We start from the raw sequence: 24,375 nt of genomic DNA, 5'->3' as shown, positions 1-24,375 counted from the left end.
CTCTCCATCGCTATTGTCTCCTCTTAACCTTTGTCCTACAGGCACAAGGATGTTGTTGAGGTAAAACTGCAAAGACACTCTACAGTTACAGTTAATCTCAAAACTTTTTGGCTCAGTTCGTCTTCCTGCCATTCCACTTACCAGCAGTCACTCCCTCGTTACTGCACACATACAAAAAAAACAATCTACAAATAGATTTATAAAATGCTTACGATTGCAAGATATGAGAGAGAGAGAAAGGGGGGCAGCAAAAACATTATTAAGAAAAGGGGAAGGAGAGTCGTTGAGGTAGTTTATTTGAGAGGGGATTCAATCAGATCATGATGTTAAAATTAAGGTAGGTTTAGATTTTTTGGTTTTAGCACTTTATGACAGATAATTACACCATAATGCTTTGCAATAGACAGGTAGAGTGCTTGTCACTGATTTGGTTATAGCATTGTAATTTTGTATTTGTTGTGATTTATGCATGATCATCAGCTGACTTTTATTGAGAGTAATTTAACTTTCATTAAATTATACTTTTTCTTTATTTCTTCCTGCTCACTTTCTCCACTTCTTCTCTACTCTCTTGGCGATGCATCACCCGTTGCCTTGAATTTTCTTGCCCCCCCACCTCGACTCGTCCTCAGTCTCCAGCTTCTCCAGCTTCTCCTGCTCCCTCACTCGGCCTACTCGGTGCTTCTGGGATGGGTGGAGTCTCCAGATTATCCCAGTGGATACTCGCCCCATGCCAGTCTCAACTGGAGCAGGTGTGCCACCAAAGGTCACACTCTCTCCATCAGGCTCATCCACCTGGACCTGGAGGACAGCCAAGACTGTGAAAATGATGCCGTGAAGGTCAGTCACCCCCATCGGAGTGGAAGGTCTGGGGTTACGATCAGCTGTCAATGCCTGTACTTTAAGAAGGTTTTTAACATATTGTACTCTCTGCCATATATATTTTTTCTAGATCTATTCAAATGGAAACCTCATTTCTGTTCTGTGTGGCAAAAGAGAATTTGAGGAGCTTCAAGCCACAGTAAATCCCTCGCTACGCTCCTCCCCAGGTGGCTGCCTCTCTCTGTCGTTTCACTCAGACTACTCAAACACCAAGAGACACACCGGCTTCAGAGGCTTTTATACTTTGCAAGGTGAGACAAAGAGCAGGAAAACAAGTGGAGCAGTGAGTTTTACCTCTTTGCAAAAGTCCATTGTGTTTGTGTGCACATTTTATTTTTCTATAATTCCCCAGGACAGTTTGTACGTGCATGTGTTCCATCATTGTGAATGCTTTTGTAATCATACTATAAGGAAAGTCATATTTTTAGATAAAAATTCACAATGGCTGCTGTTTGTGTTTGTTAAAGCTGACTTGGAAACAGTTTAACATGACTGATGAAAGCAAAATGTAAAAAAATAAGTGTCCATGGTGACTTTACTTTTGTTACTTGACCCTGAATTTGAGCTGCAATAAATAATATAAACTTATATAACATTATTTTAGAAACAGGTTGTATAAATAAGCTAAGCCATGACCACAAAGGGTGTTTTAAATGCAGTTTTGGTTTCAATTCCGCATGTTGTCTCAGCAACGCACAGTAGAAAAATGATTTGGGCCAGTACTACATTGTTTTGCAATAACTTAGCCATAAAATACATTTGTGACAGCTTGTAGATCCAACTATTATCATAATAATTAAAAGTGAATGGCCCAATTGACACCTTAAACTGCCTTGACTCTAACCCTCGTCTCTACCACGGAAAGATTCAGCTCAAGGTGACTGAACAAATAATAAACAAAGCTAAACATCAGCTCCAGGTGAACAGATACAGCAAAGATTATTTTCTTTTAATCACACTGAAATAACAAAGAGACATGTTTGGATCAACTGGTCATCGCTGAACTGTGACAAAAAGTTACAATAGGTCACCAGATAGCTGAAAGTACATTTATTGGCCGCAGAGTCAGTGAATGAAATGATTAATCCCTCTTGTGTGCCATGATTTTCTCCATCTAACCTTGAATACATTTTCTCCCTCAGACTTTGACGAATGCCAGGACGACCCAGACAACGGATGCACCCAATTCTGTCACAACTTCATCGGAGGGTACCGCTGCTCCTGTCGCCATAGTTACCATCTGGACACAGACAAACACACTTGCACGGGTATACTTTTTCTTAGGCTCAGTAAACAAGGCACAAAGGGAGAGCAAACGAGACAGAGGAAGACAGATCAGGGAAGGAGGAACAGAACTGAAAGATGAAGTGAAAATGGGCAAATAGAAGAAGCAGAAGCAGGCTCATGGGGGGAAGAAAAGAAGACAATTAGATGAGAAGGAGGCTGATTTTCTAATACTTTTATCTTATCTTTTTTCTTCAACACAGTGAATTGTAATGAGGATCTGTCAGGGCTGAACAGTGGTCAAATATCGAGTCCGTCCTGGCCCAGTTCATATGCAGAGAACGCCAACTGCAATTACACCCTGTCTGTGGACGCACACCTTCAGCTGGAACTGCACTTCTCTGACGATTTTGACGTGGAGCAAAGCCCTGATGGCCAATGTATAGATGGACTGAGGGTGGGTGATGAGTCAGAATATGCAAATACTTCTTGGAGGTGTGTTTCTCCTAAAAATGTCTAGCTTTCAGAGTAAAGAGGAAGTTCAAAAGAAAAGTGTTGAAACCATTAATATGACTAGTGCACAAACTGTTTTAGTCATTGTGTAGTTTTTCTGTGGTTCTGTACAAATTTTGGAAAGATTTGTTCCGCCATGGCAGTGGTGGAAAGTATCTAAGTACATTTATTCAAGTACAGTACTTAAGTACAATTTTGAGGGACTTGTACTTTATTTAGGCATTTCCATTTTATCTTCTACTAAACTATATTTATTTGACAGCTTCAATTACTTTTGCAAGCTTTTAAAATACAACACATTATTAAAGATGAAACCAGTGGTTTCCAACCTTTTTGGCTTTTGACATCTTACAAAAAGCAGTGTGTAGTCGGAGTCACATTTCAGATGTCTATGAGTTGTTAACAGCTCTACTAAACAGTGATTTTTCCCTCTAAACTTCTCACATGGTTTCATTTCACCAACAATCAAAGATTAGAGAAAAAATCCAAAACCTGAAAACAGATTTATGTATCAGAACTTTGTTTTTTCTTCTTTCCTCTCCCATTAATCATCTCACGACCCCTCAGATTCATCTAGTGACCCTTTGGAGGGTCTAACCCCTAGGCTGGGAACCACTGGATTAAACTAACTGACTGTATATAAGGTAGTTGAAACTAACTCCACCTCCAGCAGCTACAACAGTAACATGCTGCTCTAACACTGATGCTTCAGTATTAATAATCTAATGATGTCATATATAATAAATCACTCAGAGAGATGAAATGAGGACTTTTACTTTAATACTTTAAGTACATTTTGCTGCTAATACTTATGTTCTTTTACTTAAGTAAGATTTTTCATGGATGACTTTTACTTGTAATGGAGTATTTTTACATTGCTGTATTGGTACTTTTACTTAAATAAAGGATCTGAATACTTCTTCCAGTACTGCTCCAGAGCAGGAGAGATCTGGAGACGTGTAATTGGTGCATACTGTAACATCACCTATGTTCTTTGTTCTCAGGTTGAAACTCCATCTGGGACTCTGGGGCCATTCTGTGGCAACACTCCTCCCCCATCTCCCCTCCTCACTCACTCAAATGAAGTCCAAATTCACTTCACCTCTGATAGCTTTGGCACCAACAAAGGCTTCAGCCTCCACTTCAAGACCAGAGGTACTGCAGCCTCCTCATCTGTGCCAGCAGGCACAGTTGTTGAAAACTGAGCACAAAATGATTATAATTAATCTTTTCATGTGTTAATTGCAGACAAGATCTGTCCAGTGGTGGTAACCCCACACTCCAATGTGACCCCCGAGCAACCAGAATATCATCAAGGTCAAACAGTGACAGTAACTTGTGATCCTGGCTATGAAGCGAGCATTGTGAGTGCACAGAGAATCAGAACCTGTTATATCTTTATATTTGATGTATTTAAGCCACTACTGAGCTAATTAATCTCTCCTTTTGCAAAGCAGCAAAACTCCCAGATTGTGTCACAGTATGTGACGACATGCCAGAGTACAGGCATATGGACTTCCAATTACATCTGTGAACGTGAGTCTGACTATAACATATATATTTCTGTTTTTTTCAGAAATTTCACGTTGTTTTGAATCTCTTCTTCTTCTTTCACACTGCCTTTACCACTGTTTTTTTAAAAATATATATATATATGCTTGTGTGTAGCGGTGGATTGTGGTTTTCCTGATATCCCAGAAGATAGCATCCTTAAGGTGGTGGGCTCGAATAGCCAACGCACTCAGTATACTGATCAGATCCAGTTTACCTGCATTTCAAAGTACTACACACTGGAAGGAGATGGTGATTATTAAATATCCCTTTTCTGATATCTTTCTCAGACTAACTTTTAAAGAGAGTAAAATTTCCTGTCTTTATTGATCATTGTTTCACCATAATCTTTCAGATACATACATTTGCAGTGCCAGAGGTGTATGGGAATCAAGTGGTGGCAACACAGAGATGCCAAAATGCACTGAAGGTAGGACTTTAACAGTATTTTTAAAATATTTTTTAGACATCATTTATTTGGAGATGTTTCCTTTTTCATATAAATTTATTGAAACTTTTTGTGTATTCCAGTGTGTGGGATGCCTGAAAAAGAACCTCAAATTACAGCTAGAATTTTGGGGGGTAAGGTGGCAAACCTGGGAGAAATACCCTGGCACCTTTTGGTAAAATATCCCAGCAGAGGAGGAGCGTCACTGATCAATGACCGCTGGGCTGTGACAGCGGCTCATGTAGTGGAGAATGTACCGGAAAACACTTTCCACCTGTATGGTGGACTGGTAGATGGAAGAGCAGCGTCGGCTGACACAAAGTTTTATGACAAGGACAATGTAGTTGACATTACCAGTGAGAAGATCATAATCCATCCCGGCTACGCAAGAAATGTTAATGACCGTACTAATTATGACAATGATATTGCTCTCATCAGATTCGCTACCAGGGTGAATCTTGGCCCAAACCTCCTTCCCATTTGTCTGCCAGAGGGCAACGAAGACTTGGTTGAGAATGAACAAGGCACAGTGTCAGGCTTTGGAGTAACAGACCGGGGTATACATTCTGCTAAGTTAAGATACGCTAGTATCGGGGTGTTCTCCACTAAAGAGTGTCAGAACACACCTCTTTTCTCAACTAACAACCCCATGATTTTCACTGATAACATGTTCTGTGCTGGAGCGGATGGGAGGGACAGCTGTGAGAAAGACAGCGGAGGTCCGTTTGTTTTGCCCATGTTGACTGGAGGCAGTGGGCCTTTTCGTCTGGGTGGCATTGTGTCCTGGGGATCACCATGTCGGGAGAGGAGGTTCAAAGGTTATTATACCAAAGTGAAGAATTATGTTCAGTGGATTAAAAACACAATAGATGCAACAGAAAAATCTCTGAAACAGTGAGGGAGAAAATTATTTTGCTACTAAGCTGTAATCCATTTTGGTTCTGATTTAGATCTCTGAAATAAAAAAAATGTTATGACAATGAAGACTATAATCTTGTAATCAAATGTACTCTCATAATAATACAAGCTTTGATCACATAATTGATTTTTATATTAAAGGAAATGTCTGCAAATCAACTGAAAAGAATGTTTGTTTTGGATTAATTTAACAATACTGTATTTTTGTCTTTTAAACATTCACAATATGTTTTTTTTCTTTCAGGCCCTCTACACAGTGAAATACTTAACTCTTGCATAATGTATACAAAGTTACTTGCTCGGCTACACTAACCACCCGATCAGAACGTGAATCCTAAATAGACCAGGGCAAAAATGCTGGCATGTGGGAATAAGAGATTTTAAGTGTCTTTACTAAACTGTAAAATGTATGCAAAATCACAAAATAAATGATCAAAATGACTTTCAGTGCAGTGTTTTCTCACATGTAAAAAATAACTTAAATGACTTATTTTGTTTTTCTTCTGTAAATACAATTTGCTCACAATTTTTCAGTTTATCCTGTTGACATAATCAATCATAAACACTCAATTCCACTGCAGTCGGCATACGATATATTGATACAATATGTAGACTGAAAACATGTTCCTGTTCGCACCAACAGACAGGCAGAGGTGTGACGTGAGAATCGCACATGTTTCACCACAAACCACTAATCTCGACCCCCGTCCTTTAATATTGGTCATTGAGGAGAGTTTTAGAAGCTTCAGCATTCAGTATCAATGGTACATTACAGCGTTACACACTCACTTTCTAAACCAACATTTTTTTTCATGCAGTTCTATTTAATTGTTTCCTAAATACCCACTTTTGAAAGACATAAAGATTTGATTGTTTTATCGTCTTCAAACAAATCCTGGTTGCTGTCTTAAAAGTCATGGCTCTGATGTCACTCGCTCATGTGAAGTTGCAGCATTTGGAGAGCAAATAATATTTTACTATCACTTAGTGGTGTTAGATTGAAAATTTAGGATCAATTAAAGTTTGTTCTTTGTACTTTAATGGATTTGTCTGCACTTTTCTCTATTTTAAAATGATTCTCTCCAGTATTTATTTATTTGAAAAACAATTAGCATTGATACGCAGTATACATTTATACTTTAAATAAATAAAATAAAACACACTATTCATGGTCTCAATATGATTTTGCTTTGTGGGCAAAAATTGATCTGATGGCTAATAGGCTGTTTTCACATAAGAGATTTCAACAGTAGGAAAAGCACAGGTGTAAATAATAAAATCAATGATGGCCTAATTCCATTTAGCTGCTTCAGTTTCAGGGTCCTGGTATTGTGCACGCTGGCTCACTGTCATGACTCACTGGGACACAAACAGAGCCATCGTTAATGTTATTAGTAACACCTGTGCTTTTCCTGCTATTCATTTAAATGTCTGTCTGGTCTGAAGTGAAAGTCACTAGCATCTGTGCTTGAGGATGCAGAAAAAGGTCTAACAGCCCCCTCTATTGGTAGCATGAGGGTGAGAGAGCCACTTTTTGACATAAGGGGATGAAACCTGAGAGCTGTTTAAAAACAAAATCAGGGTAGTTTTTCAGATTCAGACTACTTTATTGCCTATTGTCCAAGGGGCTGATTTAAACAGGCTCTTGTTGAGGATGGTCACAGCTGAAGGAATAAATGATTTCTTGTAAACGTTCCTTCTGGCCATTTGAACTTTCAGTTTGCAGCCTGATGCCAACAACTGAAATGCAGAGTGCAGAGGAGGATGGGTGGGGTCACTGTGGATCTGGATTGCCTTTTTGGTTATGGATTGAGAAAAAAAGTCTTGGAGTTGGAGTTGTTTGACATGTTTGATCTTGCTGGCAGGTTAACAACCTGAGTCAGTTTGTCCTTTCGTTTTTTCAAATTTGAAACAGGTCTTAAGAGATGAGACCAGTTCATATTTCAGATGTGTTGTCTAATTCACAACAGCTCTCTTTTTTAGAGGAATTACTTCAAGCATCGACCGTGTCTCTCTGTCAAGCATTCTTTTGATTTTGCCAAGATAAACAAACCACATTCCTGGCATTAACGCAGTGAGTTGCTAAACTCTGGAAACTACAGACTTTGAATCATTAATGTTCCCCCTGAATGTGAGAGACGACTGTTCCTACAGCAGCGGATGAATTTACTCATGAATATGTTTAATCTAAGGATGGGGTGGACCTCCTGTATCATCTGGTAAGTTTAGTTAGGTATCAAAATCCATGTGTATGTTGCACTTAAACTGTTTTTGTCACGAATTTCTAGTTTGATTCCAAAATTCAGTGCATATACAGTCTGCTATCATTGTGGAGCTGCTTCTTACTCTAGAGCTGCTTTGTGTGTGTTACTTTCTGTGCAAACAAAATTACAGATAAGCAGTGTTTTTAAGGTTGTCTGAGTGATTCATCTATACTGTAAAATATATAAAGCCTTGACAATATTATGTGGCTGCCCTGGTTATGTTGACTGTGTCACCGTGTTTGTTCTTTTTCTGTTTGCATCAACTTTGGACTGGCAGCTCAGATGACTGATAAACAGATCGAACTGTCTCTGTTCATACACCCCTCCAGGTTTCTGTATGTGTCAGTGAGCGAGTGCTGGCCACTGCCCGACTCTGAGCCTGTAATGTATGGGGAGGTCCAGTCCCCCCAGTATCCACAGCCTTACCCTCCCAACCTGCTGAAGCAGTGGGACCTCAGTGTACCTGAGGGCTACCAGATTGGACTCACCTTCACACACCTGGACATCGAAGCTTCTGCAGGCTGCTATTACGACGCCCTTACAGTATTTTAACACATATAATATCCTAAACAACAGACCAGTGTTGTGGCGCTTAGTTTTATACCTAAGCATGAGTCAAGCACAAGACTCTTGCACATTGACAATTTGAACTTTGCACTAGGACACATTTGCCATACTCCACCCCAAAATATCTAAAGCATAGGGTCCAGATCAGATTATAGGACTACAAAGTAAATATTTGACTTATAATAGAAGATTCATGCCTAGGCTAAAACTCTTAATACATAGCAGATCTTCTTTGAAGTTTATCCATCATTGCCAACATGTGTTTTGGTGTCTCCTGGTGAAAGTAATTTCTGATGGGCAATACACCAAACCTCTGTTATTCTTGCAATGGTCTGTCATTGGTAGTGATCTCAAAAGGAGGAAATCTTATGTTGTTTTGGGGTTTTTTTTGTTTGTTTTTTTTATTCACATGACCACTAGTGGATCTCCAAGTCTTGGCATCACATTTGTCCCTGGCATCTTGCCAGGGACAAATGTGATCTTCAATGTGATCTTCATTGGGAGACCGTATAACTAAACACTCCTGCTAACAGGGTCACAAATATTTTCTCCTTTGGAGAACAAAGAGAATATTTGTATGTAATGAAAATCCGTATGTGTTCCTTTTACTTTGTTTACTATACTATACACTACAGGATGTACCATGCCTGTTTGGGCAAGAACTTAAGTAATGAGAGGACTTGAGATTTTAGTCACATAGTATCTAAATGACTCAGCTTGGGCTCATAGTGAAACACAGAAGACTTGGGTTGCAAATTTGGCCACAAGTTTGGTGACTCAACTGCAATAGATTCCTCTCCGAGTACATAGTGTAATCAGATTTATCTTTGTCAGCAATTGTGCAATAACTTTTTTGGCAATGTGTTCTGCATAACTGAACTAAAAAAAAAATCCTTCAGGTTCTCTACGATGACAAGGTCCTGGGGAAGTTTTGTGGCCATGAGAATTCTGCTGATGGGCATCACCCAGGCTACCAGCCCATCTTGTCTCCAGGCAACAGACTCACACTTGTATTACAAACAGATGACAACAACCCAGAGCGTCACCAGAATGTTGGTTTCTCTGCTCAGTACCAGGCGATAGGTAGTACTTCTCCATCATTTGTCAGCTTTTCTGTCACTTCCCTCGACTGCATCATCTCATTACTTTCACGACTTTCTCATCATCAGACATAGATGAGTGTTCTGGTCCAGTACCTGGTGATGGCTCGGGCCCTCTCTGCTCTCAGATCTGCCTCAACACCCTTGGCTCGTACCTCTGCTCCTGTCACCACGGCTACGAGCTTCGCTCAGATCAGCGCACCTGTGTGTGTGAGTATAGTGCAAATACATGCGTCCCATCAAAAGCCTCACACATAAAGAGGAGGTGGGTTGGTGGAGGGAGCTGCAGCAACAAAGATCAATCTGGCAACACTGAACACTGATGGTGAATAAAGGAGTACTTCAACATTTTGGGAAATATGCTTATTTACTTTCTTTTTTAAGAGTTAGAAAGAGAGATCAATGTCAGATTCATGACTTTTATGTACGGAGTTGGAGACAGGAAGTGGTTAGCTTATGTTAGCACAAAGACTGGAACCAGGGGGAAACAGCTAGCCTGGCTCTGTCTAAAAAATCTCTTAAGTTAATCAATTAACATGTATCTGGTCTGTTTCATCCATACATAAACAGAAATATAAAAGCAAAAAATTTTGGTTTTAGGCAGAGACCCACAGGAAACAACACCCAAGTCCCCTTCAAACAACAAATGGTCATTATACAGATTAAACAAATAAATGAGCTTTATAGCTGATGTTAGGCATAATTTTTGACTTTCTACAGAGCCAGACTAGCTGTTTCCCTTTGCCACCAGTCTCAATGTTAAGCTGCAGGCAACCCGTTCCTGACTCCAGCAGTTGTTAACATACAGACATGAAATACAATCTTCTCATCTACTTCTCAAAAAGAATGCCAATCAGCTTATTTCCAAAAATGTCAAACTATTCCTTTAATACTCAACCAAAATTCATAGTATTGCGTTATAACTCCACTGAAGTATCACTAAGCTCTCAGCGATAGTTTGAGTTGACATGAGGTTGAATGATGAACGATGAATCTTCGTTTAGGGGTGAACCTTTTTCTCATGCCTGAATATTTACAATATTATGATTTCTCTCTTTTCACTGTTCCCAGTGTCCTGCCACGGTGGTATATTTGATGAGCTAGAGGGACATCTGTCCAGTCCAGGATACCCACACCCCGCACCTCATGCTGTGTCCTGTCAGTATGTTATCTCTGTAGAACTGGGCTTCACTGTCTCTCTCAACTTCACTGACAAATTCCAGATTGAGAGCATGGACACTCAGCAAGGCCCAAGCTGTCTCTATCACTGGTTGGAGGTATAATGACAAGTAGCTTCCTTAATATACACTTTTACAATGAAAAAATGGGCTATAAATGGAACACTAGGCTGATATTTCATTCAATAAATGTACTGTGTTCTCTGCTCGCAGATGACCATCCCAAACAGTCAGCCTGTGAAGCTGTGTGGTGGAGAAAGCCCAGGTCTGATAACCACAAACTCCAACATTGTCAGACTGGACTACCACACTGACAATGAGGGCCAGAGCAGCGGCTGGAGCCTGGACTACAGCACACACAGTGAGGGAGGGAGTGGAGGGATGGATGTAGAAACTTGAGTGCTATTGTCAAATCATTCTGGTACTCAGTAAAATAAAAATTACCACTTCACTGTCTGATTAAATCTATCAGTTAACTATGCAATGTTTAATGTTTTCTTGTCTGTGGTGTTTCCAGGAGTAAAGTGTCCATTTCCTGGCACTATAACTAAAGGCAGGGTTACTCCTGTCTTAAGTGAATATTTCTACAGAGACTACATTTTTGTGCGCTGTGACCAAGGATACAAGCTGATGATGGTTAGATGAAACTTTTTTTCTTATAATGTGCACTTGTTTATTCGTTGTGTGCGATATTTATATTTCAAAACCTTCTTTTCTCTGTCAGGATGATCAGGAGATTGAGAGCTTCTCTGCAATGTGCCAAAACAACGGACAGTGGCACCTCCCTCTGCCAGAATGCCGCAGTATGTTACCTTTACGCTCAGACAAAACATTCAATGTTTTTGTGATTTAACCATGAGAATTAAGTGAATTTTTTAATCTCATGAGCCAATACATGCAAAATATTGATATGTCCTTGTGTTGTTCTTCTGCAGTAATTGATTGTGGAGAACCCGAACCATTGCTGAATGGAGGGGTGACCTTCCTGTCTGGCTTTCAGAATCAGTACCGCTCCGTTGTTCAGTATCACTGTAATGAGCCATTTTACTCTCTCCTTGGGGGCATTAATGGTGAGAATTTATTTGCATAAATTTTTCTATGATTCACAGTTTTAGATTTTTCCTACCACTCTTGGCAGCCATTGGCAAACTATTGAAACCTGCTTGAGTTGTATAATCCATTGTGGTGAACTACATTCATTTTTTGCCAATGTGACATTATCATTGTGTGGTAATGCAGTTTAAGTGCAGATTGATTTATCCACTGAATCACCTACACTATGTTACAGATTTAGGAGAGTGCTAATAGATTAATGGTACAGAAACGAATGGAAACTAACAGAAGCCTGGAAATATATACAGTTTACACATATTTAGCAAAATGATCAACTGTGTATATATGATTTATAGAAAATGGGCTACAACTATAGCCTGTATATTAAGATGGATGTAGCGAGGTTTGGTGTCACCAATTGGTTTTCATTGCAGCTGGTTTGAAACCCAGATTTGCTGCTTATGGTTGGTTGGCACCATATTTCTGTTTGGAGCCAGGACCTTCCAAATAAGGAGTACAGGGTGTTGTCCTCTTCACTCTGGAAACACGCCTTGCTACCTTGGACTAAAACTAATGCTAGCTTACCGGAAACACCGAGCAGTGCACACACAACGTTAGCTACTTTAGCTAAATTATGCTAACACGGCGTGTATCATAATCAAGTAAGAATGAACTCAACAAAATATTGCAGAAATACTCTGACTCAGTGCGAGTCCTGGAGCCCGGGAGAGCAGCAGCTAAGTGAACTGTCTCACAAGGCTGTCAATCAACGCCTACACGGCAGACATCAAAGCCTTCTAAAAGTCCTCAATTTTCAAAATGACTACCAGCACACTTATTAGTGGGCCCAGATTTAGAGATTGAAACCATAATGACTCGTTGAAAAAATTACAAACTTAGTATTCCTCGAGAGAAGTTGATGCTTTTTAAAGGGATTTTTTTTGAGCCAGCATCTAGCATCATCAGTGGAATTGCACTTTAAGGTACTTCTGCATTGGCTTCAGCCTCAAGCCTTGGTAGTTTACTGCTTGGCTAAAACATGCAAAAACAGTGGCATGGTTCTTAAAGAGCAGCTTAACACCAAGTTGAAAAACAGTTTTTCACTGCCCTCCCAGCATCACTGATGGGTCAGATCAGAAGTGTGCTCTGTATTTTTTTATATGTTTGGGGAGAGAGAGACGGGGTATGACACGCAACAAAGGTCCGCTGCTGGAATTAAACCACGGACATTGTGGTTATGTTGCATGTGGCATGAGTCTTAACCAGTACGCTACTTCCACGCCAGTTGTGCTTTGTTGCATGTGTAAACACACTCTACAGTGATGTCACAGTGTACTAACCCACCCTGGTGTACACCTCTAAATCACTGCAGGGGGGTGAGAAGTTAAACCACTGCAGGTCAGAAATAACCAAGCATTTCAGCTGTTGTTATATTTGGTCTTAAGCCAAAGTTTAATGTCAAACTATATTTTTCTTTTGTCTTGTTCTCTCTGTTCCTCAGTTAGTTTCACTTGTGAAGCAGACAGAAGGTGGAGATCCAACCACGATGTTGTTGTCTCTCCAACATGCATACCAGGTATTGTTTTTCATCACAAACGTAAAACCCTGCAAATCACAATCTAGATCTAAGTATAGAATTAGGTCTTTAATTGGAACATGAAGTCTATGCTTGTGTGAAATCCATTTCCCATACATCTGTGTCCCATCCAGTTTGTGGCCAGCCAACAAAACTCATCTCTGCCTATCAGAGGATCATTGGAGGAAGTGAAGCTCCAGTTGATACCATCCCGTGGCAAGTGTTACTGAGCGTAGATGGAAGAAGAGGAGGTGGCATGGTGATTGGAGACCGCTGGGTTATGACTGCAGCTCATAATCTAATATATAATGGAATTAAAGCATCAAATGAAACAGTGCGGGTAAGAGTGATGCCATAGATGTTATGTACATACCCAGTGCCTCTATGTTTTTGAATTGACATTTATTTCCTCTTATGCTGCTGATTTGCAGATTCACATGCTGGTTGTTCCATGGGCTGTTTGTGTTGTCAACTGGCATATGTTGGATCACATTCAGGCTTGAACATGTATGAATGTATTTGCCAAATGTTTGCCAAGGGGCAGCTTCCGGGAGCTGGCCAATCAGAGCAGAGTGAGCTCTTCAGGAGGGGGGCCTTAAAGAGACAGGAGCTAAAACTGCCTGTTTAAGACATTATTTCCTCTTTATGTTGTTGATTTGCAGATTTTCATGGGACTCAATGATATCGAAAAACACAAGGACTCCGCTGTGTATGCTGACTCAATCCATATGCACCCTCAATACAACAACCCCAGCGATGTTGACTACAACAATGATATTGCCTTGATCAAACTGCCAAACCAGATCACATTCAACTCATCTGTAATGCCAATATGTTTGCCAGCAGAGGGTGCCACATACGTCACTGGCATGATGGGGTAAGGAAACACCTGAGGATTTTCACTGTGTAATTATATAATCCTTTTTAAAAACTTATATTATTTATTGTCATGTTTTTTAAAAAAAATACATCTTGCATTTAAGTCTTTTTTTTTTTTGCTTTTTTCCCCATTGCTCTGCCTTCTTGTGAATCTTGTCCAGCTTCTAGACAGGAGACTCTGATTTGCTTTTTTCTTCTGAGTTCACTAAAACTGTACTACATTTTTTTCAGACTGGTGTCAGGCTTTGGTCGCACAGAAAACAGTCGGTTTTTAACAAATAAGCTGAAGTACGTGCAACTCCCTGTGGTCAGCCAGCAGACATGCATTGATTCAATCAATTTTCTGAAGAGGACAAGGAACCATGTGCCATCTGTGTCAAGTAACATGTTTTGTGCTGGAGTCCCAGAAGGTGGAAAAGACTCCTGTCAAGGTGACAGCGGAGGCCCCTTTGCTCTGGAGGACAATGGACAATTCTGGGTTGCAGGGATTGTCAGCTGGGGGGTCGACTGCGGAAAGCCAGGCAAATATGGAGTCTATACCAGAGTCGCCAACTACCTGGACTGGATCAAAAAGACCATGCAGGAGAACTGAATGTACAGTAATTCATTACAATGATGTGAAGATGTTGATGATGATGTGATGATCAAAACAAAAGTAAAAGCCAAAGCATTTACAATAAAATCAGAAAAAAGTAATTTTGTTCTAAATGTACTCTTGTGTAAAGTTAATGCATACATGTGTGTCAAGAAGAGCTATGAATAAAGTTCTTCCATTGACAATAAAATACAATTATAAATATTTCAGAATTTCCTAAAGTTATTGAACATATTTATTATTCACTTAAGTCATCATATTGTATTTAAATCTCCAAAAAGCATTTTTTCCTCTGCTTTAAATAATGTGACATAATGCAGATTTATAGTATGTGTCTTTTCGTGGATCTCAGATTAGTCATAAATCTTTTCTCTCGTAAAGATGAATTAGTATCCACTTCATCTCCTTCCTACCAACTTGCTATTTGTCTTTCACTCTAGCACTGGCTTGAACTATGTATATTGTTATTAACTACTGTGTATGTCTACAATATACAGCGAGTACTAGTTACTTAATTTCTAGTGGTGAACCTACAAAGACAGTAGGCTCTCCTTCCATTGGCTTTTTGGGTCTGCAAACAAACTCCTCATTCTCCTAGTTTGATTTCACTACAACTCATGCTTGCATTTATTTTTGCCAAGACAAGCAAAGCCAAATACTGGGGATAAGAGTCCATTGCAAAATACTACTAGCTACAGCCACCTGACATTAATGGTCCATTTGAGCATGAGAGATTTCTCCTGAAACAGCACATCAGTTCACACAGAGATAAACTTGTTCCAGACATGAGGTGGACCTACTGTATTATCTGGTAAGTTTGATCTTATTTTTAACCCGCATGTTTCAAGTTTTAAAGATATTTTCCTTTTTCATGAATTTCATTATTATGAATTATTATGATCATTATTTTCAAAAATGTGTAGTACCTACTATACATGTGAAACCACTTATAATATGTCATCATTCCTGCATTATGCATTGTTGACAATCAGTGTTCTAAATATGTAGTTTTTATGGTTGACTGAGAAATCAATTTCTCAGAATAGGGAAAACCACAGCAATCTTATGTGGTTGCAAAGGTAAAAAAGTGATTGTGTCACTGTGTTTGTTCTTTTTCTGTTTGCATCAACTTTGGACTGGCAACTTCCAACTCTCTCTGTTTATGCACCTTTCTAGGTTTCTGTATGCGTCAGTATGTGAGTGCTGGCGGCTGCACTGCTCTGAGCCTGTAATACATGGGGAGGTCCGGTCCCCGCAGTATCCTCAGCCTTACCCTCCCAACCTGCTGAAGCAATGGGACCTCTGGGTTCCCGACGGCCACCAGATCCAGCTGTCCCTAACACACCTGGATATTAAAGTGTCTGCAGGCTGCTATCAAGACTCTCTTACAGTCAGAGCCATACTGAGACCTAAGATTAGATAATATTCCAAGAAATAGATCAATGTTTTTGAACCCAGATTTTAGTTGAATATTTATTTCTTCACTTTGACTTGATGACCGGCACAAATTGAGGTCTTGAATTGGAACCATTGACTCTGTCATCAACTACAAATCTTAGTAGGACAACTCTAAAAGTGTATCTGTTTCTTCATCGTAATATACTGTAAACCATGTCTGCGTGTTCACATGGCTGCAGGCTATGAATACTTATTTTAAAGGGGACGTATCATGCACATTTCAAGGTCTATATTTATATTTTGGGACACTACTGGTATAACTGCATGATTTGCAGCTCAAAAAATTCCTCATTTATTTTAAGCTGGCCCTTTATGCAGCCCCTCGGTGTAGCCTGTCTTAAACAGGCCGTTTTAGCTCCTGGGTCTTTGAGGCCCCCCTCCTGATGAGCCCACTCTGTTCCGATTGGGTAGCGGCTCTGGAAGATACGTAAACAAACAGTAGTAGTAGAATTTCACTTTTCTTTACTGGAAATGGAAACTTCTTAAATACATCCAGTGTTTCCCCTATAATTGTACAACAAGAACCCCCTCCAGGCCAAAAAATATTTTTTTAATGCCAAAAATAATGCCAAATATCCATTCATTCGGAAATTAATAGCATTTGGGAACCTCTGTACAGCGCTGTTCCGAAACATGAGTTAACCTCTGTGTCATTGCCTGGTAAACTCTTGCTAGCGTAGCTCATTTTAAGGAATAGGGCAGTGTGTAATATGTGTGCGTAGCGGATGAGTGAGCAATTGAGTGGAAGAGCGAGTGGCAGAAAAATGACGGTGAATGCGAGTGGGGGAAAGGAAAAGGTTAGCAGTGTGTTTGTAGTCTGGCAGTAAATGTACAGTATAGACTACAGTGCGTCAGTTAATAAATGCGGCAGCTTGTCAAGACCAAGAAAAGTCATGTCTGTTGTTTCCAAAACTTCTGGAAAAGTGAAGGGGGTTAGCTCCAAATTTAGCAACGATGGGTTAGCCTAAACTGTCAACGCTAAAGAGATAAATAGCGAACGGAGAAATGTGTGGCTGCTGAGACTCCTGACTTTTACTGAATCCTGCTCTGAATGGGCTTTTGACTTTCAGGGAGCATTTTATGTTCACCTTAGGTTTTGGACCTTTGACCATATTTAACATAGACATCCAACATCATAACAGTATAAAAATAACAGAAAATCACAAGGAGCATAATATGTTCCCTTTAAAACATAACTGATAGGATGATGCAAAATAGTGCTAAGCGTGCACTAGCTGGGAGTGAAATTCATGTATAACAAATGACTGAAATAAGTGACTTAAGTAGGAGCATAACTATGTCACTCATTGTTTGGGGTATGAAACACACAAATGGGCCATTTGCCCAATCTAAGCCTGCCAGTTCCATATAGACAGGTACTTGTTGGAAGGCTTCACAACAGCTTGTATACCAAATACAACATACTGCATACCATAAATGTAACAAGTGTCCTCCTAAGTAGCTATAGAATATTAGCATTAATCAGAAAATAGGCTATGACTAACACCAAATCCATAATGTATATTTTAGACTTCAGTGCATTAATATTTTAATGAAATACAAAGAACATTATTTGTAGTCATTTGATTTATTAATATGATAAATATTGAAGCTGAACTTCAATCTCAAAAGTATAGCTGATCCTCAAAGCTAAGGCTGACAAAATAGAGATTACACCAATAATAAATGACAGATATGTTTTTAATTTGTATGCATTCTTTTTAGTTTATTTTAGCATTCAATATGGTAGAGTCTTTCAACACTTTGAAATAAAAATGGATGTTTAGCCTAGTGTGTTGCGGGGTTAAGTCTCAGATCACACTTGGACTCCTTTTTATGCAGCGAGGATTTGACTTGACGTTCAGTTCCTCAACAACGCAATAGACTACTTTATGTACCAAAAAATGTATTGCATCCTGTCCGCACGCACAAATGTTGCTTCATAATTATGTGTTCTAACTGACCTTAGATAGAACAGGGTTTGTCAGGGAGTGCCTAATCACAATTATGGTCTATTATAATGTCTTTTTTGCTCTTTACATTTTTCAGGTTCTCTACCATCAAAGGGTCTTGGGGAAGTTTTGTGGCCAAGAAAATTCCACGGATTACCCCGGCAAAGAGCCAATCATTTCTCCAGGCAACATATTGACTCTCATATTCTTAACAAGTGACTCCACACAACAGCGCCAACAGCACACTGGGTTCTCTGCGACATACAAGGCAATAGGTAGTTTTTCCAGTCACTTACCTCTTCCTACCAATGCATTACATCCCTCCAGTCTTCAAGAGACATACCACCTAAAAACATAATTAACATGGTGCTTTTCCAGGCAATATGGTCAGTAAAGTTAAAATCATCAAACATACTGTAGATAACTGAATTGTCTCTCTATGATGATCTTGTGTTGATCAGCTCAATGACCTTCTCATTATCAGACATTGATGAGTGTTCAAAAACGGTCACTGGAGATGGCTCAGGTCCACTCTGCTCTCAGATCTGCGTCAACACCCAGGGCTCCTACCGCTGCTCCTGCCAGCATGGTTACAAGCTTCATTTAGACCAGCACACATGTGTGTGTGAGTGCTGCATCAGTAAATACAAGTTTCTTAATGTGTGGCATCTTGTGAAGCTCAGTAGTTAGAGCAGGGCTTTAGTGCTGTCGAGTCAATGTAAAAAATAATTTTCATTTTGGGGTGAACTACTTCATCTCTTCAATTTATTGCATGAATATTTGCCACAATAACATTTGTTTTTATTGCCTATCCAGTATCCTGTGTTGACTGTATATTTGACAAGCTTGAGGATCGTCTGTCCAGTCCAGGGTACCCTCACCCCTCACCTCCTTTTCTGTCCTGCAAGTACATAATTTCTGTAGAGCCCAGATTCGCTGTCACTCTTAACTTCACTGACAACGTCCACATTAAGAGTGCAGACACTCAGCAAGGTCCCAGCTGCAGGCTGCAGGTAATGACAATAGGCTTCTTTTAACAAATAAAAAATAATAAGATGGCTATACTGATAGGCCTTGATGTACATAAGGAAACTTTCTACCACCCCTCCCCACATAGGTGACCATCCCAGACGGACCTACCAAGAAGCCGTGTAGCGAAAAGAGACCAGGTCTGATAGCTACAAAGTCTAGCACTGTCAGGTTGGACTACCACACTGATGTTGAAGGCCTGAGCTATAGCTGGAGCCTGGACTACAGCACACATGGTGAGAGATGGAGAGAAAGAGACATGGTGTTTCCAGGTTTATTCACAGTAAGCTGGGCACATTAATCAACATTAACATTTAACCTCAATTTAGGGCTTAGCTCATCTACTTTTAGTCCTGACATAACTAAAAAATGACAAAGAGGTTGTCAAACAGAGGTTTGCTGCTCTCACGGAAAAGGCTGATTGTCAAGTTTGCTGCACCTGAAGAGGACAGTAATCTTACCTCTGGTCTTGTTTTTCTGGAGGTACTATCCAGGAGTTTAACAATGTGGCTTACAGGAAACAGCACCGTTTCATGCAGAATCAGAGAGACACAAGTCCTTATTTAAAGGATATGGCTGGAAATTATATATTTTTCTTATTGTCAACAAATATCATGTGCTGAGCCAAAACAACAATGAATCGATCCTATCTACACGTATTGTGTGCGTATCCAAAGTCTTACATATCTTATTCCTCTGTGCAGTAGACTTCTGTTGTTGTCAAAAAACTATTATACAACACATAGTTCCTACCAAGCAATCAACTACACATTAAGAACATGCTCAAATCAGCATGACAGCACACCTAGCCATGCTCAAATGAAAAAAGCCTCATCACTAAAAATATTACTCCACCATTCATTAGACATGATATCGCGCTAACAACCGTCATTTCTGGTTAGATGACTGGTGATTGATTTGAATTATGGAGATATGTGAACTTGGCAAACTTGTTTTTTTTCTTATGTCATTTTCAGCTGTAACTGTAACGTTTGAAGATAAACAGTTAAACACAGTGGTCTGACCTATCTGACATTACTGCTGTGCTTATTTTATGTACGGTGTTGCTTTGCTAGTGTCTTTGGTTTGTTTGTTTGTTTACGGGACTCGGCGCAAGCGCCTCGTTCCTGACCGCATCACTGTTGTGCCAACAATGACGGTAAAGCACACCCTCGAGTGTAATATTGCTTGATTAAGAACACATCACTGAGCCACACTAATGCACTGGGTGACATGTTCCTTCGCCATAAAGAGTTTGGGCATGGTAGTTTGTTTAGAAATGGCTCCAAAGACTAATAACAGCGATTCCGTTTTCAGTCTTCGGACAGTAGTTCTGTGTAAAGCGGGTGACACTGCGCTCGCATGGGAACGCGATTCCATTTACAGTGCTTTGCTAGCTTGTTGTGCTACATATTATTACCTCTTGACTTTGTACTACATTGTACATTTCCCAAAAAACTTTAGAACAAAGTCAAGAGGTTATGATTTGTACCACAACAATCGAGTAAAGAACTGTGAATGGAACCACACACTCAGTAGCATCCACCTGCAGGGACTGGAGGGCAACAACTGTATGGGGCATGGCTACATAATGTGTGACGCAGTGGGGGGGGGGGTGAGGGTACACTGACTGACCACCTCAGTGTGGCGATGTAGAGCTGGTCAGTAATTGGAGCCCAGCTAACCAGCCATGAGCAGCTGCCATCAGACTCTCTGTGTCCATGCTGGAAAGGCAGACAGTCCTGTGGAGCTTTACCAGTCACTATAAACACATTCAAGGCCCTTTGTAAAAGTTTCTATGTGGTATCTGTGTTGTAGCTGAGCTAGTGGCTATCCTACAAGAGGTTCTCTGGTGTGTGTGTGCCTGTGGGGGAGTGTCAGTATGTGGCTGTAGCCCTGCTGTTTATCATGGTTAATGTTACCGTTGTTAGCCCTAACACCACCAGCTGCTCTGTGCGAGAGGCACAAACTGAAGCTATGGTTAGCCAATGTTCTGATATTAATACTTGGTGTGGCAGCTGAAATAGACCTCAGGGTCTTGCCTAATATGTCATGGCAATGACCGTGTTCATTTAAGGACGGGCAGAGAATTTGACTGAACTGAATTTTCAAATCCATGCAGACACAAATAAGCTAATTTTGACCAGAAAAGGCAGTTTTTACATACAATGTGTATTATTGGAAAAATCACCTGCATTAAAATCATATGCCAACATAAGCATATGTGATTATGTATACAGTGTAAAAAGAAAAGATCAGAAATTATATAGTGTGTATTTACCCCTTAAGAAAGTCACATAAACAATTCCCAAGGTGGACCCTTTGGCTGCAGTCAGTTAATAAGATTTCATCCAAGTTACTGGTGCTATTTTCAAAATATTCTGGCACTCAGTGAAAAATCTTGTTGCCAAATGTACTGTATGGTCGAAGCTGGTATAGCTGTGTAACAGTGTACATTGAGCTGGTGATTAGTGTGTGGTTGTCATGGTTTTTCTAGAGGTCAAGTGTCCATTTCCTGGGACTTTGGCTAAAGGAAGGTTCACCCCTGTCCTAAGTGAATATTTCTACAGAGACTTCATCCATGTGACCTGTGACCAGGGATACAAACTAATGAAGGTTAGATGTTTTTTCTTTTCTTTCACTGTTCATTTGCACCAAATGAAGACACTGCTAACAAACATACAAACATTCGTCCAATATATTACATTCTGTCAATCCACTCTATTTTTCAGGATGGTCTAGAGATCAAGAAATTCTCTGCCATGTGTCAAAGCAATGGACAGTGGCACCCATCTCTGCCAGAATGCCAAAGTATGTTTGTTTTGAGCACAATTCATTTTTAAAGTGTGATTCCACAATACACAAGACAATAATTTTCCTGTGTCTCACTGACCAAATATCGATATGTCCTTGTTTTGTTCTTCTGCAGTAATTGATTGTGGAGAACCCGAACCATTGCTGAATGGATGGTTCACCTTCCATTCTGGCCGTTCTGTGGTTCATTATCACTGTAATGAACCATTTTACTCTCTTGGGGGCATAAATAGTGAGACATTCATATATATAATTCCAAAAATAATACTATTAATAAAAACTTGATTACACAAATATTAAAAATGTATAGCTTACCTAAAAATAAATGCTATTTTCTTGTTCCCGCTTGCCCTCAGTTAGCCTAACCTGTGAAGCAGACGGAAAGTGGAGATCCAACCACGATGTTGTTGTCACTCCAACATGCATACCAGGTATTGCTCTGTCGCCAAAATAAAACCCTGTGATACCTAATCTAGGACTCTTTACTTAAAACATGAAGTATTTGCCTGTGTGAACCTAATTTCTGTCTGTCCCATCCAGTCTGTGGCCAGCCAACAAAACTCATCTCTGCCTATCAGAGGATCATTGGGGGAAGTGAAGCTCCAGATGATACTATCCCATGGCAAGTGTTACTGAACGTAGATGGAAGAAGAGGAGGTGGCATGGTGATTGGAGACCGCTGGGTTATGACTGCAGCTCATAATCTAATATATAATGGAGAGAAAGCATCAAATGAAACAGTGCGGGTAAGAGTGATGCCATAGATGTTATGTACATACTGTTTGCACTTTTTAATAGTGTCATACCGGTACCATTTATACTGGTTCTTCTGTTATTTAATACTATACTGACACATACCATTGCACATATATTATACATATTTTTATTAGAAATTTTTACTTTTATTTATTGTATTCCTTATATATTCCCATTTCTATTCCTTTACAAATCTATGCTGCTTTGTGACTGCAATTTCCCCACAGGGATAAATAAAGATCGATCAATCAATTGATCATTCTATCTGTTAATCGATCAATCAACCTATCTATCTATCTATCTATCTATCTATCTATCTATCTATCTATCTATCTATCTATCTATCTATCTGTCTGTCTGTCTGTCTGTCTGTCTGTCTACATACCCAGTGCGTCCATGTTTTTGAATTGACATTTATTTCCTCTTTATGCTGTTGATTTGCAGATTTTCATGGGACTTAATGATCTCGAAGAATTCAAGGACTCCCCTGTGTATGCTGACTCAATCTATGTTCACCCTGATTACAACAACACTAGCCATGTAGACTTCAACAATGATATTGCCTTGATCAAACTGCAAAACCAGATCACATTCAGCTCATCTATAATGCCACTATGTTTGCCAGCAGAGGGTGCCACATACGTCACTGGCATGATGGGGTAAAGAAATAACTAAGGGGTTTTCAGTGCATAATGCTATATAATCCTTATATATATATATATTTTACAGTATTTAGTATTTTCTTTGTAGGTATTTTGTGAACTATGTTGCCTGCATGTGAATCTTGTCCAGCTTCTAGATAGGAGTTCACAAAACTGTCTGTACTACATGTTTTTCAGACTGGTGTCAGGATTAGGCCTCACAGAAACTGCTGGCAGACGGATTTTAACAAATAAGCTGAAGTACGTCCAACTCCCTGTGGTCAGCCAGCAGACATGCATTGATTCAATCAATTTTCTGAAGAGGACAAGGAACCATGTGCCATCTGTGTCAAGTAACATGTTTTGTGCTGGAGTCCCAGAAGGTGGAAAAGACTCCTGCCAAGGTGACAATGGAGGCCCCTTTGCTCTGGAGGACAATGGACGATTCTGGGCTGCAGGGATTGTCAGCTGGGGGGTCGACTGCGGAAAGCCAGGCAAATATGGAGTCTATACCAGAATTGCCAACTACCTGGACTGGATCAAAAAGACCATGCAGGAGAACTGAATGTACAGTAATTCATTACAATGATGTGAAGATGTTGATGATGATGTGATGATCAAAACAAAAGTAAAAGCCAAAGCATTTACAATAAAATCAGAAAAAAAGTAATTTTGTTCTAAATGTACTCTTGTGTAAAGTTGATGCATACATGTGTGTCAAGAAGAGCTATGAATAAAGTTCTTCCATTGACAATAAAATACAATTATAAATATTTCAGAATTTCCTAAAGTTATTGAACATATTTATTATTCACTTAAGTCATCGTATTGTATTTAAATCTCTAAAAAGCATTTTTTCCTCTGCTTTAAATAATGTGACATAATGCAGATTTATAGTATGTGTCTTTTCGTGGATCTCAGATTAGTCATAAATCTTTTCTCTCGTAAAGATGAATTAGTATCCACTTCATCTCCTT

At 39.7% G+C, this 24,375-nt stretch overlaps 3 protein-coding genes across 3 annotated transcripts; all 3 read left to right on the top strand.

Annotated features, from left to right (window-relative positions):
* Nucleotides 1–228: 228 nt before the first annotated feature.
* Nucleotides 229–5,977, top strand: LOC122988008 (complement C1s subcomponent-like). Its single transcript, XM_044360098.1, has 11 exons — nt 229–337; nt 633–840; nt 953–1,133; nt 2,025–2,150; nt 2,370–2,563; nt 3,624–3,774; nt 3,868–3,983; nt 4,077–4,155; nt 4,288–4,422; nt 4,526–4,600; nt 4,702–5,977. Exons 1-11 carry the CDS (start codon nt 321–323, stop codon nt 5,514–5,516), a joined length of 2,097 nt encoding a protein of 698 aa, XP_044216033.1. The 5' UTR covers nt 229–320; the 3' UTR covers nt 5,517–5,977.
* Nucleotides 5,978–7,125: 1,148 nt separating this feature from the next.
* Nucleotides 7,126–14,954, top strand: LOC122988007 (complement C1r subcomponent-like). Its single transcript, XM_044360097.1, has 13 exons — nt 7,126–7,755; nt 8,130–8,343; nt 9,267–9,450; nt 9,537–9,677; nt 10,539–10,744; nt 10,859–11,006; nt 11,163–11,281; nt 11,370–11,448; nt 11,581–11,715; nt 13,200–13,274; nt 13,409–13,614; nt 13,937–14,151; nt 14,385–14,954. The coding sequence occupies exons 1-13, from the start codon at nt 7,697–7,699 to the stop codon at nt 14,743–14,745; spliced, it is 2,142 nt and encodes a 713-aa protein (XP_044216032.1). The 5' UTR covers nt 7,126–7,696; the 3' UTR covers nt 14,746–14,954.
* Nucleotides 14,955–17,779: 2,825 nt separating this feature from the next.
* Nucleotides 17,780–24,148, top strand: LOC122988013 (complement C1r subcomponent-like). Its single transcript, XM_044360110.1, has 11 exons — nt 17,780–18,433; nt 18,643–18,783; nt 18,975–19,171; nt 19,276–19,423; nt 21,685–21,803; nt 21,920–21,998; nt 22,117–22,233; nt 22,358–22,432; nt 22,542–22,747; nt 23,202–23,416; nt 23,597–24,148. The coding sequence occupies exons 1-11, from the start codon at nt 18,214–18,216 to the stop codon at nt 23,961–23,963; spliced, it is 1,884 nt and encodes a 627-aa protein (XP_044216045.1). The 5' UTR covers nt 17,780–18,213; the 3' UTR covers nt 23,964–24,148.
* The last annotated feature ends 227 nt before the right edge of the window (nt 24,149–24,375 follow it).

Source organism: Thunnus albacares, chromosome 8 (genome assembly GCF_914725855.1).
Source record: "Thunnus albacares chromosome 8, fThuAlb1.1, whole genome shotgun sequence".
NCBI classification, from domain to species: Eukaryota; Metazoa; Chordata; class Actinopteri; order Scombriformes; family Scombridae; genus Thunnus; species Thunnus albacares.
Note: the sequence above shows the minus strand (reverse complement) of the source record. Positions and strands in the feature narration are given on the sequence as shown.

What these genes read in the sequence shown, in the direction of transcription:
- LOC122988013 (XM_044360110.1), top strand. Translation starts at nt 18,214, where the DNA reads ATGGTCTATTATAATGTCTTTTTTGCTCTTTACATTTTTCAGGTTCTC. An exon ending in CTCTCTTGGGGGCATAAATA is followed by an intron (nt 22,234 to 22,357) that starts GTGAGACATTCA and finishes GCTTGCCCTCAG; the next exon opens with TTAGCCTAACCTGTGAAGCA. An exon ending in TACGTCACTGGCATGATGGG is followed by an intron (nt 23,417 to 23,596) that starts GTAAAGAAATAA and finishes CATGTTTTTCAG; the next exon opens with ACTGGTGTCAGGATTAGGCC.
- LOC122988008 (XM_044360098.1), top strand. An exon ending in AGACAAACACACTTGCACGG is followed by an intron (nt 2,151 to 2,369) that starts GTATACTTTTTC and finishes TCTTCAACACAG; the next exon opens with TGAATTGTAATGAGGATCTG. An exon ending in AATGTATAGATGGACTGAGG is followed by an intron (nt 2,564 to 3,623) that starts GTGGGTGATGAG and finishes CTTTGTTCTCAG; the next exon opens with GTTGAAACTCCATCTGGGAC.
- LOC122988007 (XM_044360097.1), top strand. Translation starts at nt 7,697, where the DNA reads ATGAATTTACTCATGAATATGTTTAATCTAAGGATGGGGTGGACCTCC. An exon ending in AAGGATACAAGCTGATGATG is followed by an intron (nt 11,282 to 11,369) that starts GTTAGATGAAAC and finishes TTTCTCTGTCAG; the next exon opens with GATGATCAGGAGATTGAGAG. An exon ending in TCTCCTTGGGGGCATTAATG is followed by an intron (nt 11,716 to 13,199) that starts GTGAGAATTTAT and finishes TCTGTTCCTCAG; the next exon opens with TTAGTTTCACTTGTGAAGCA.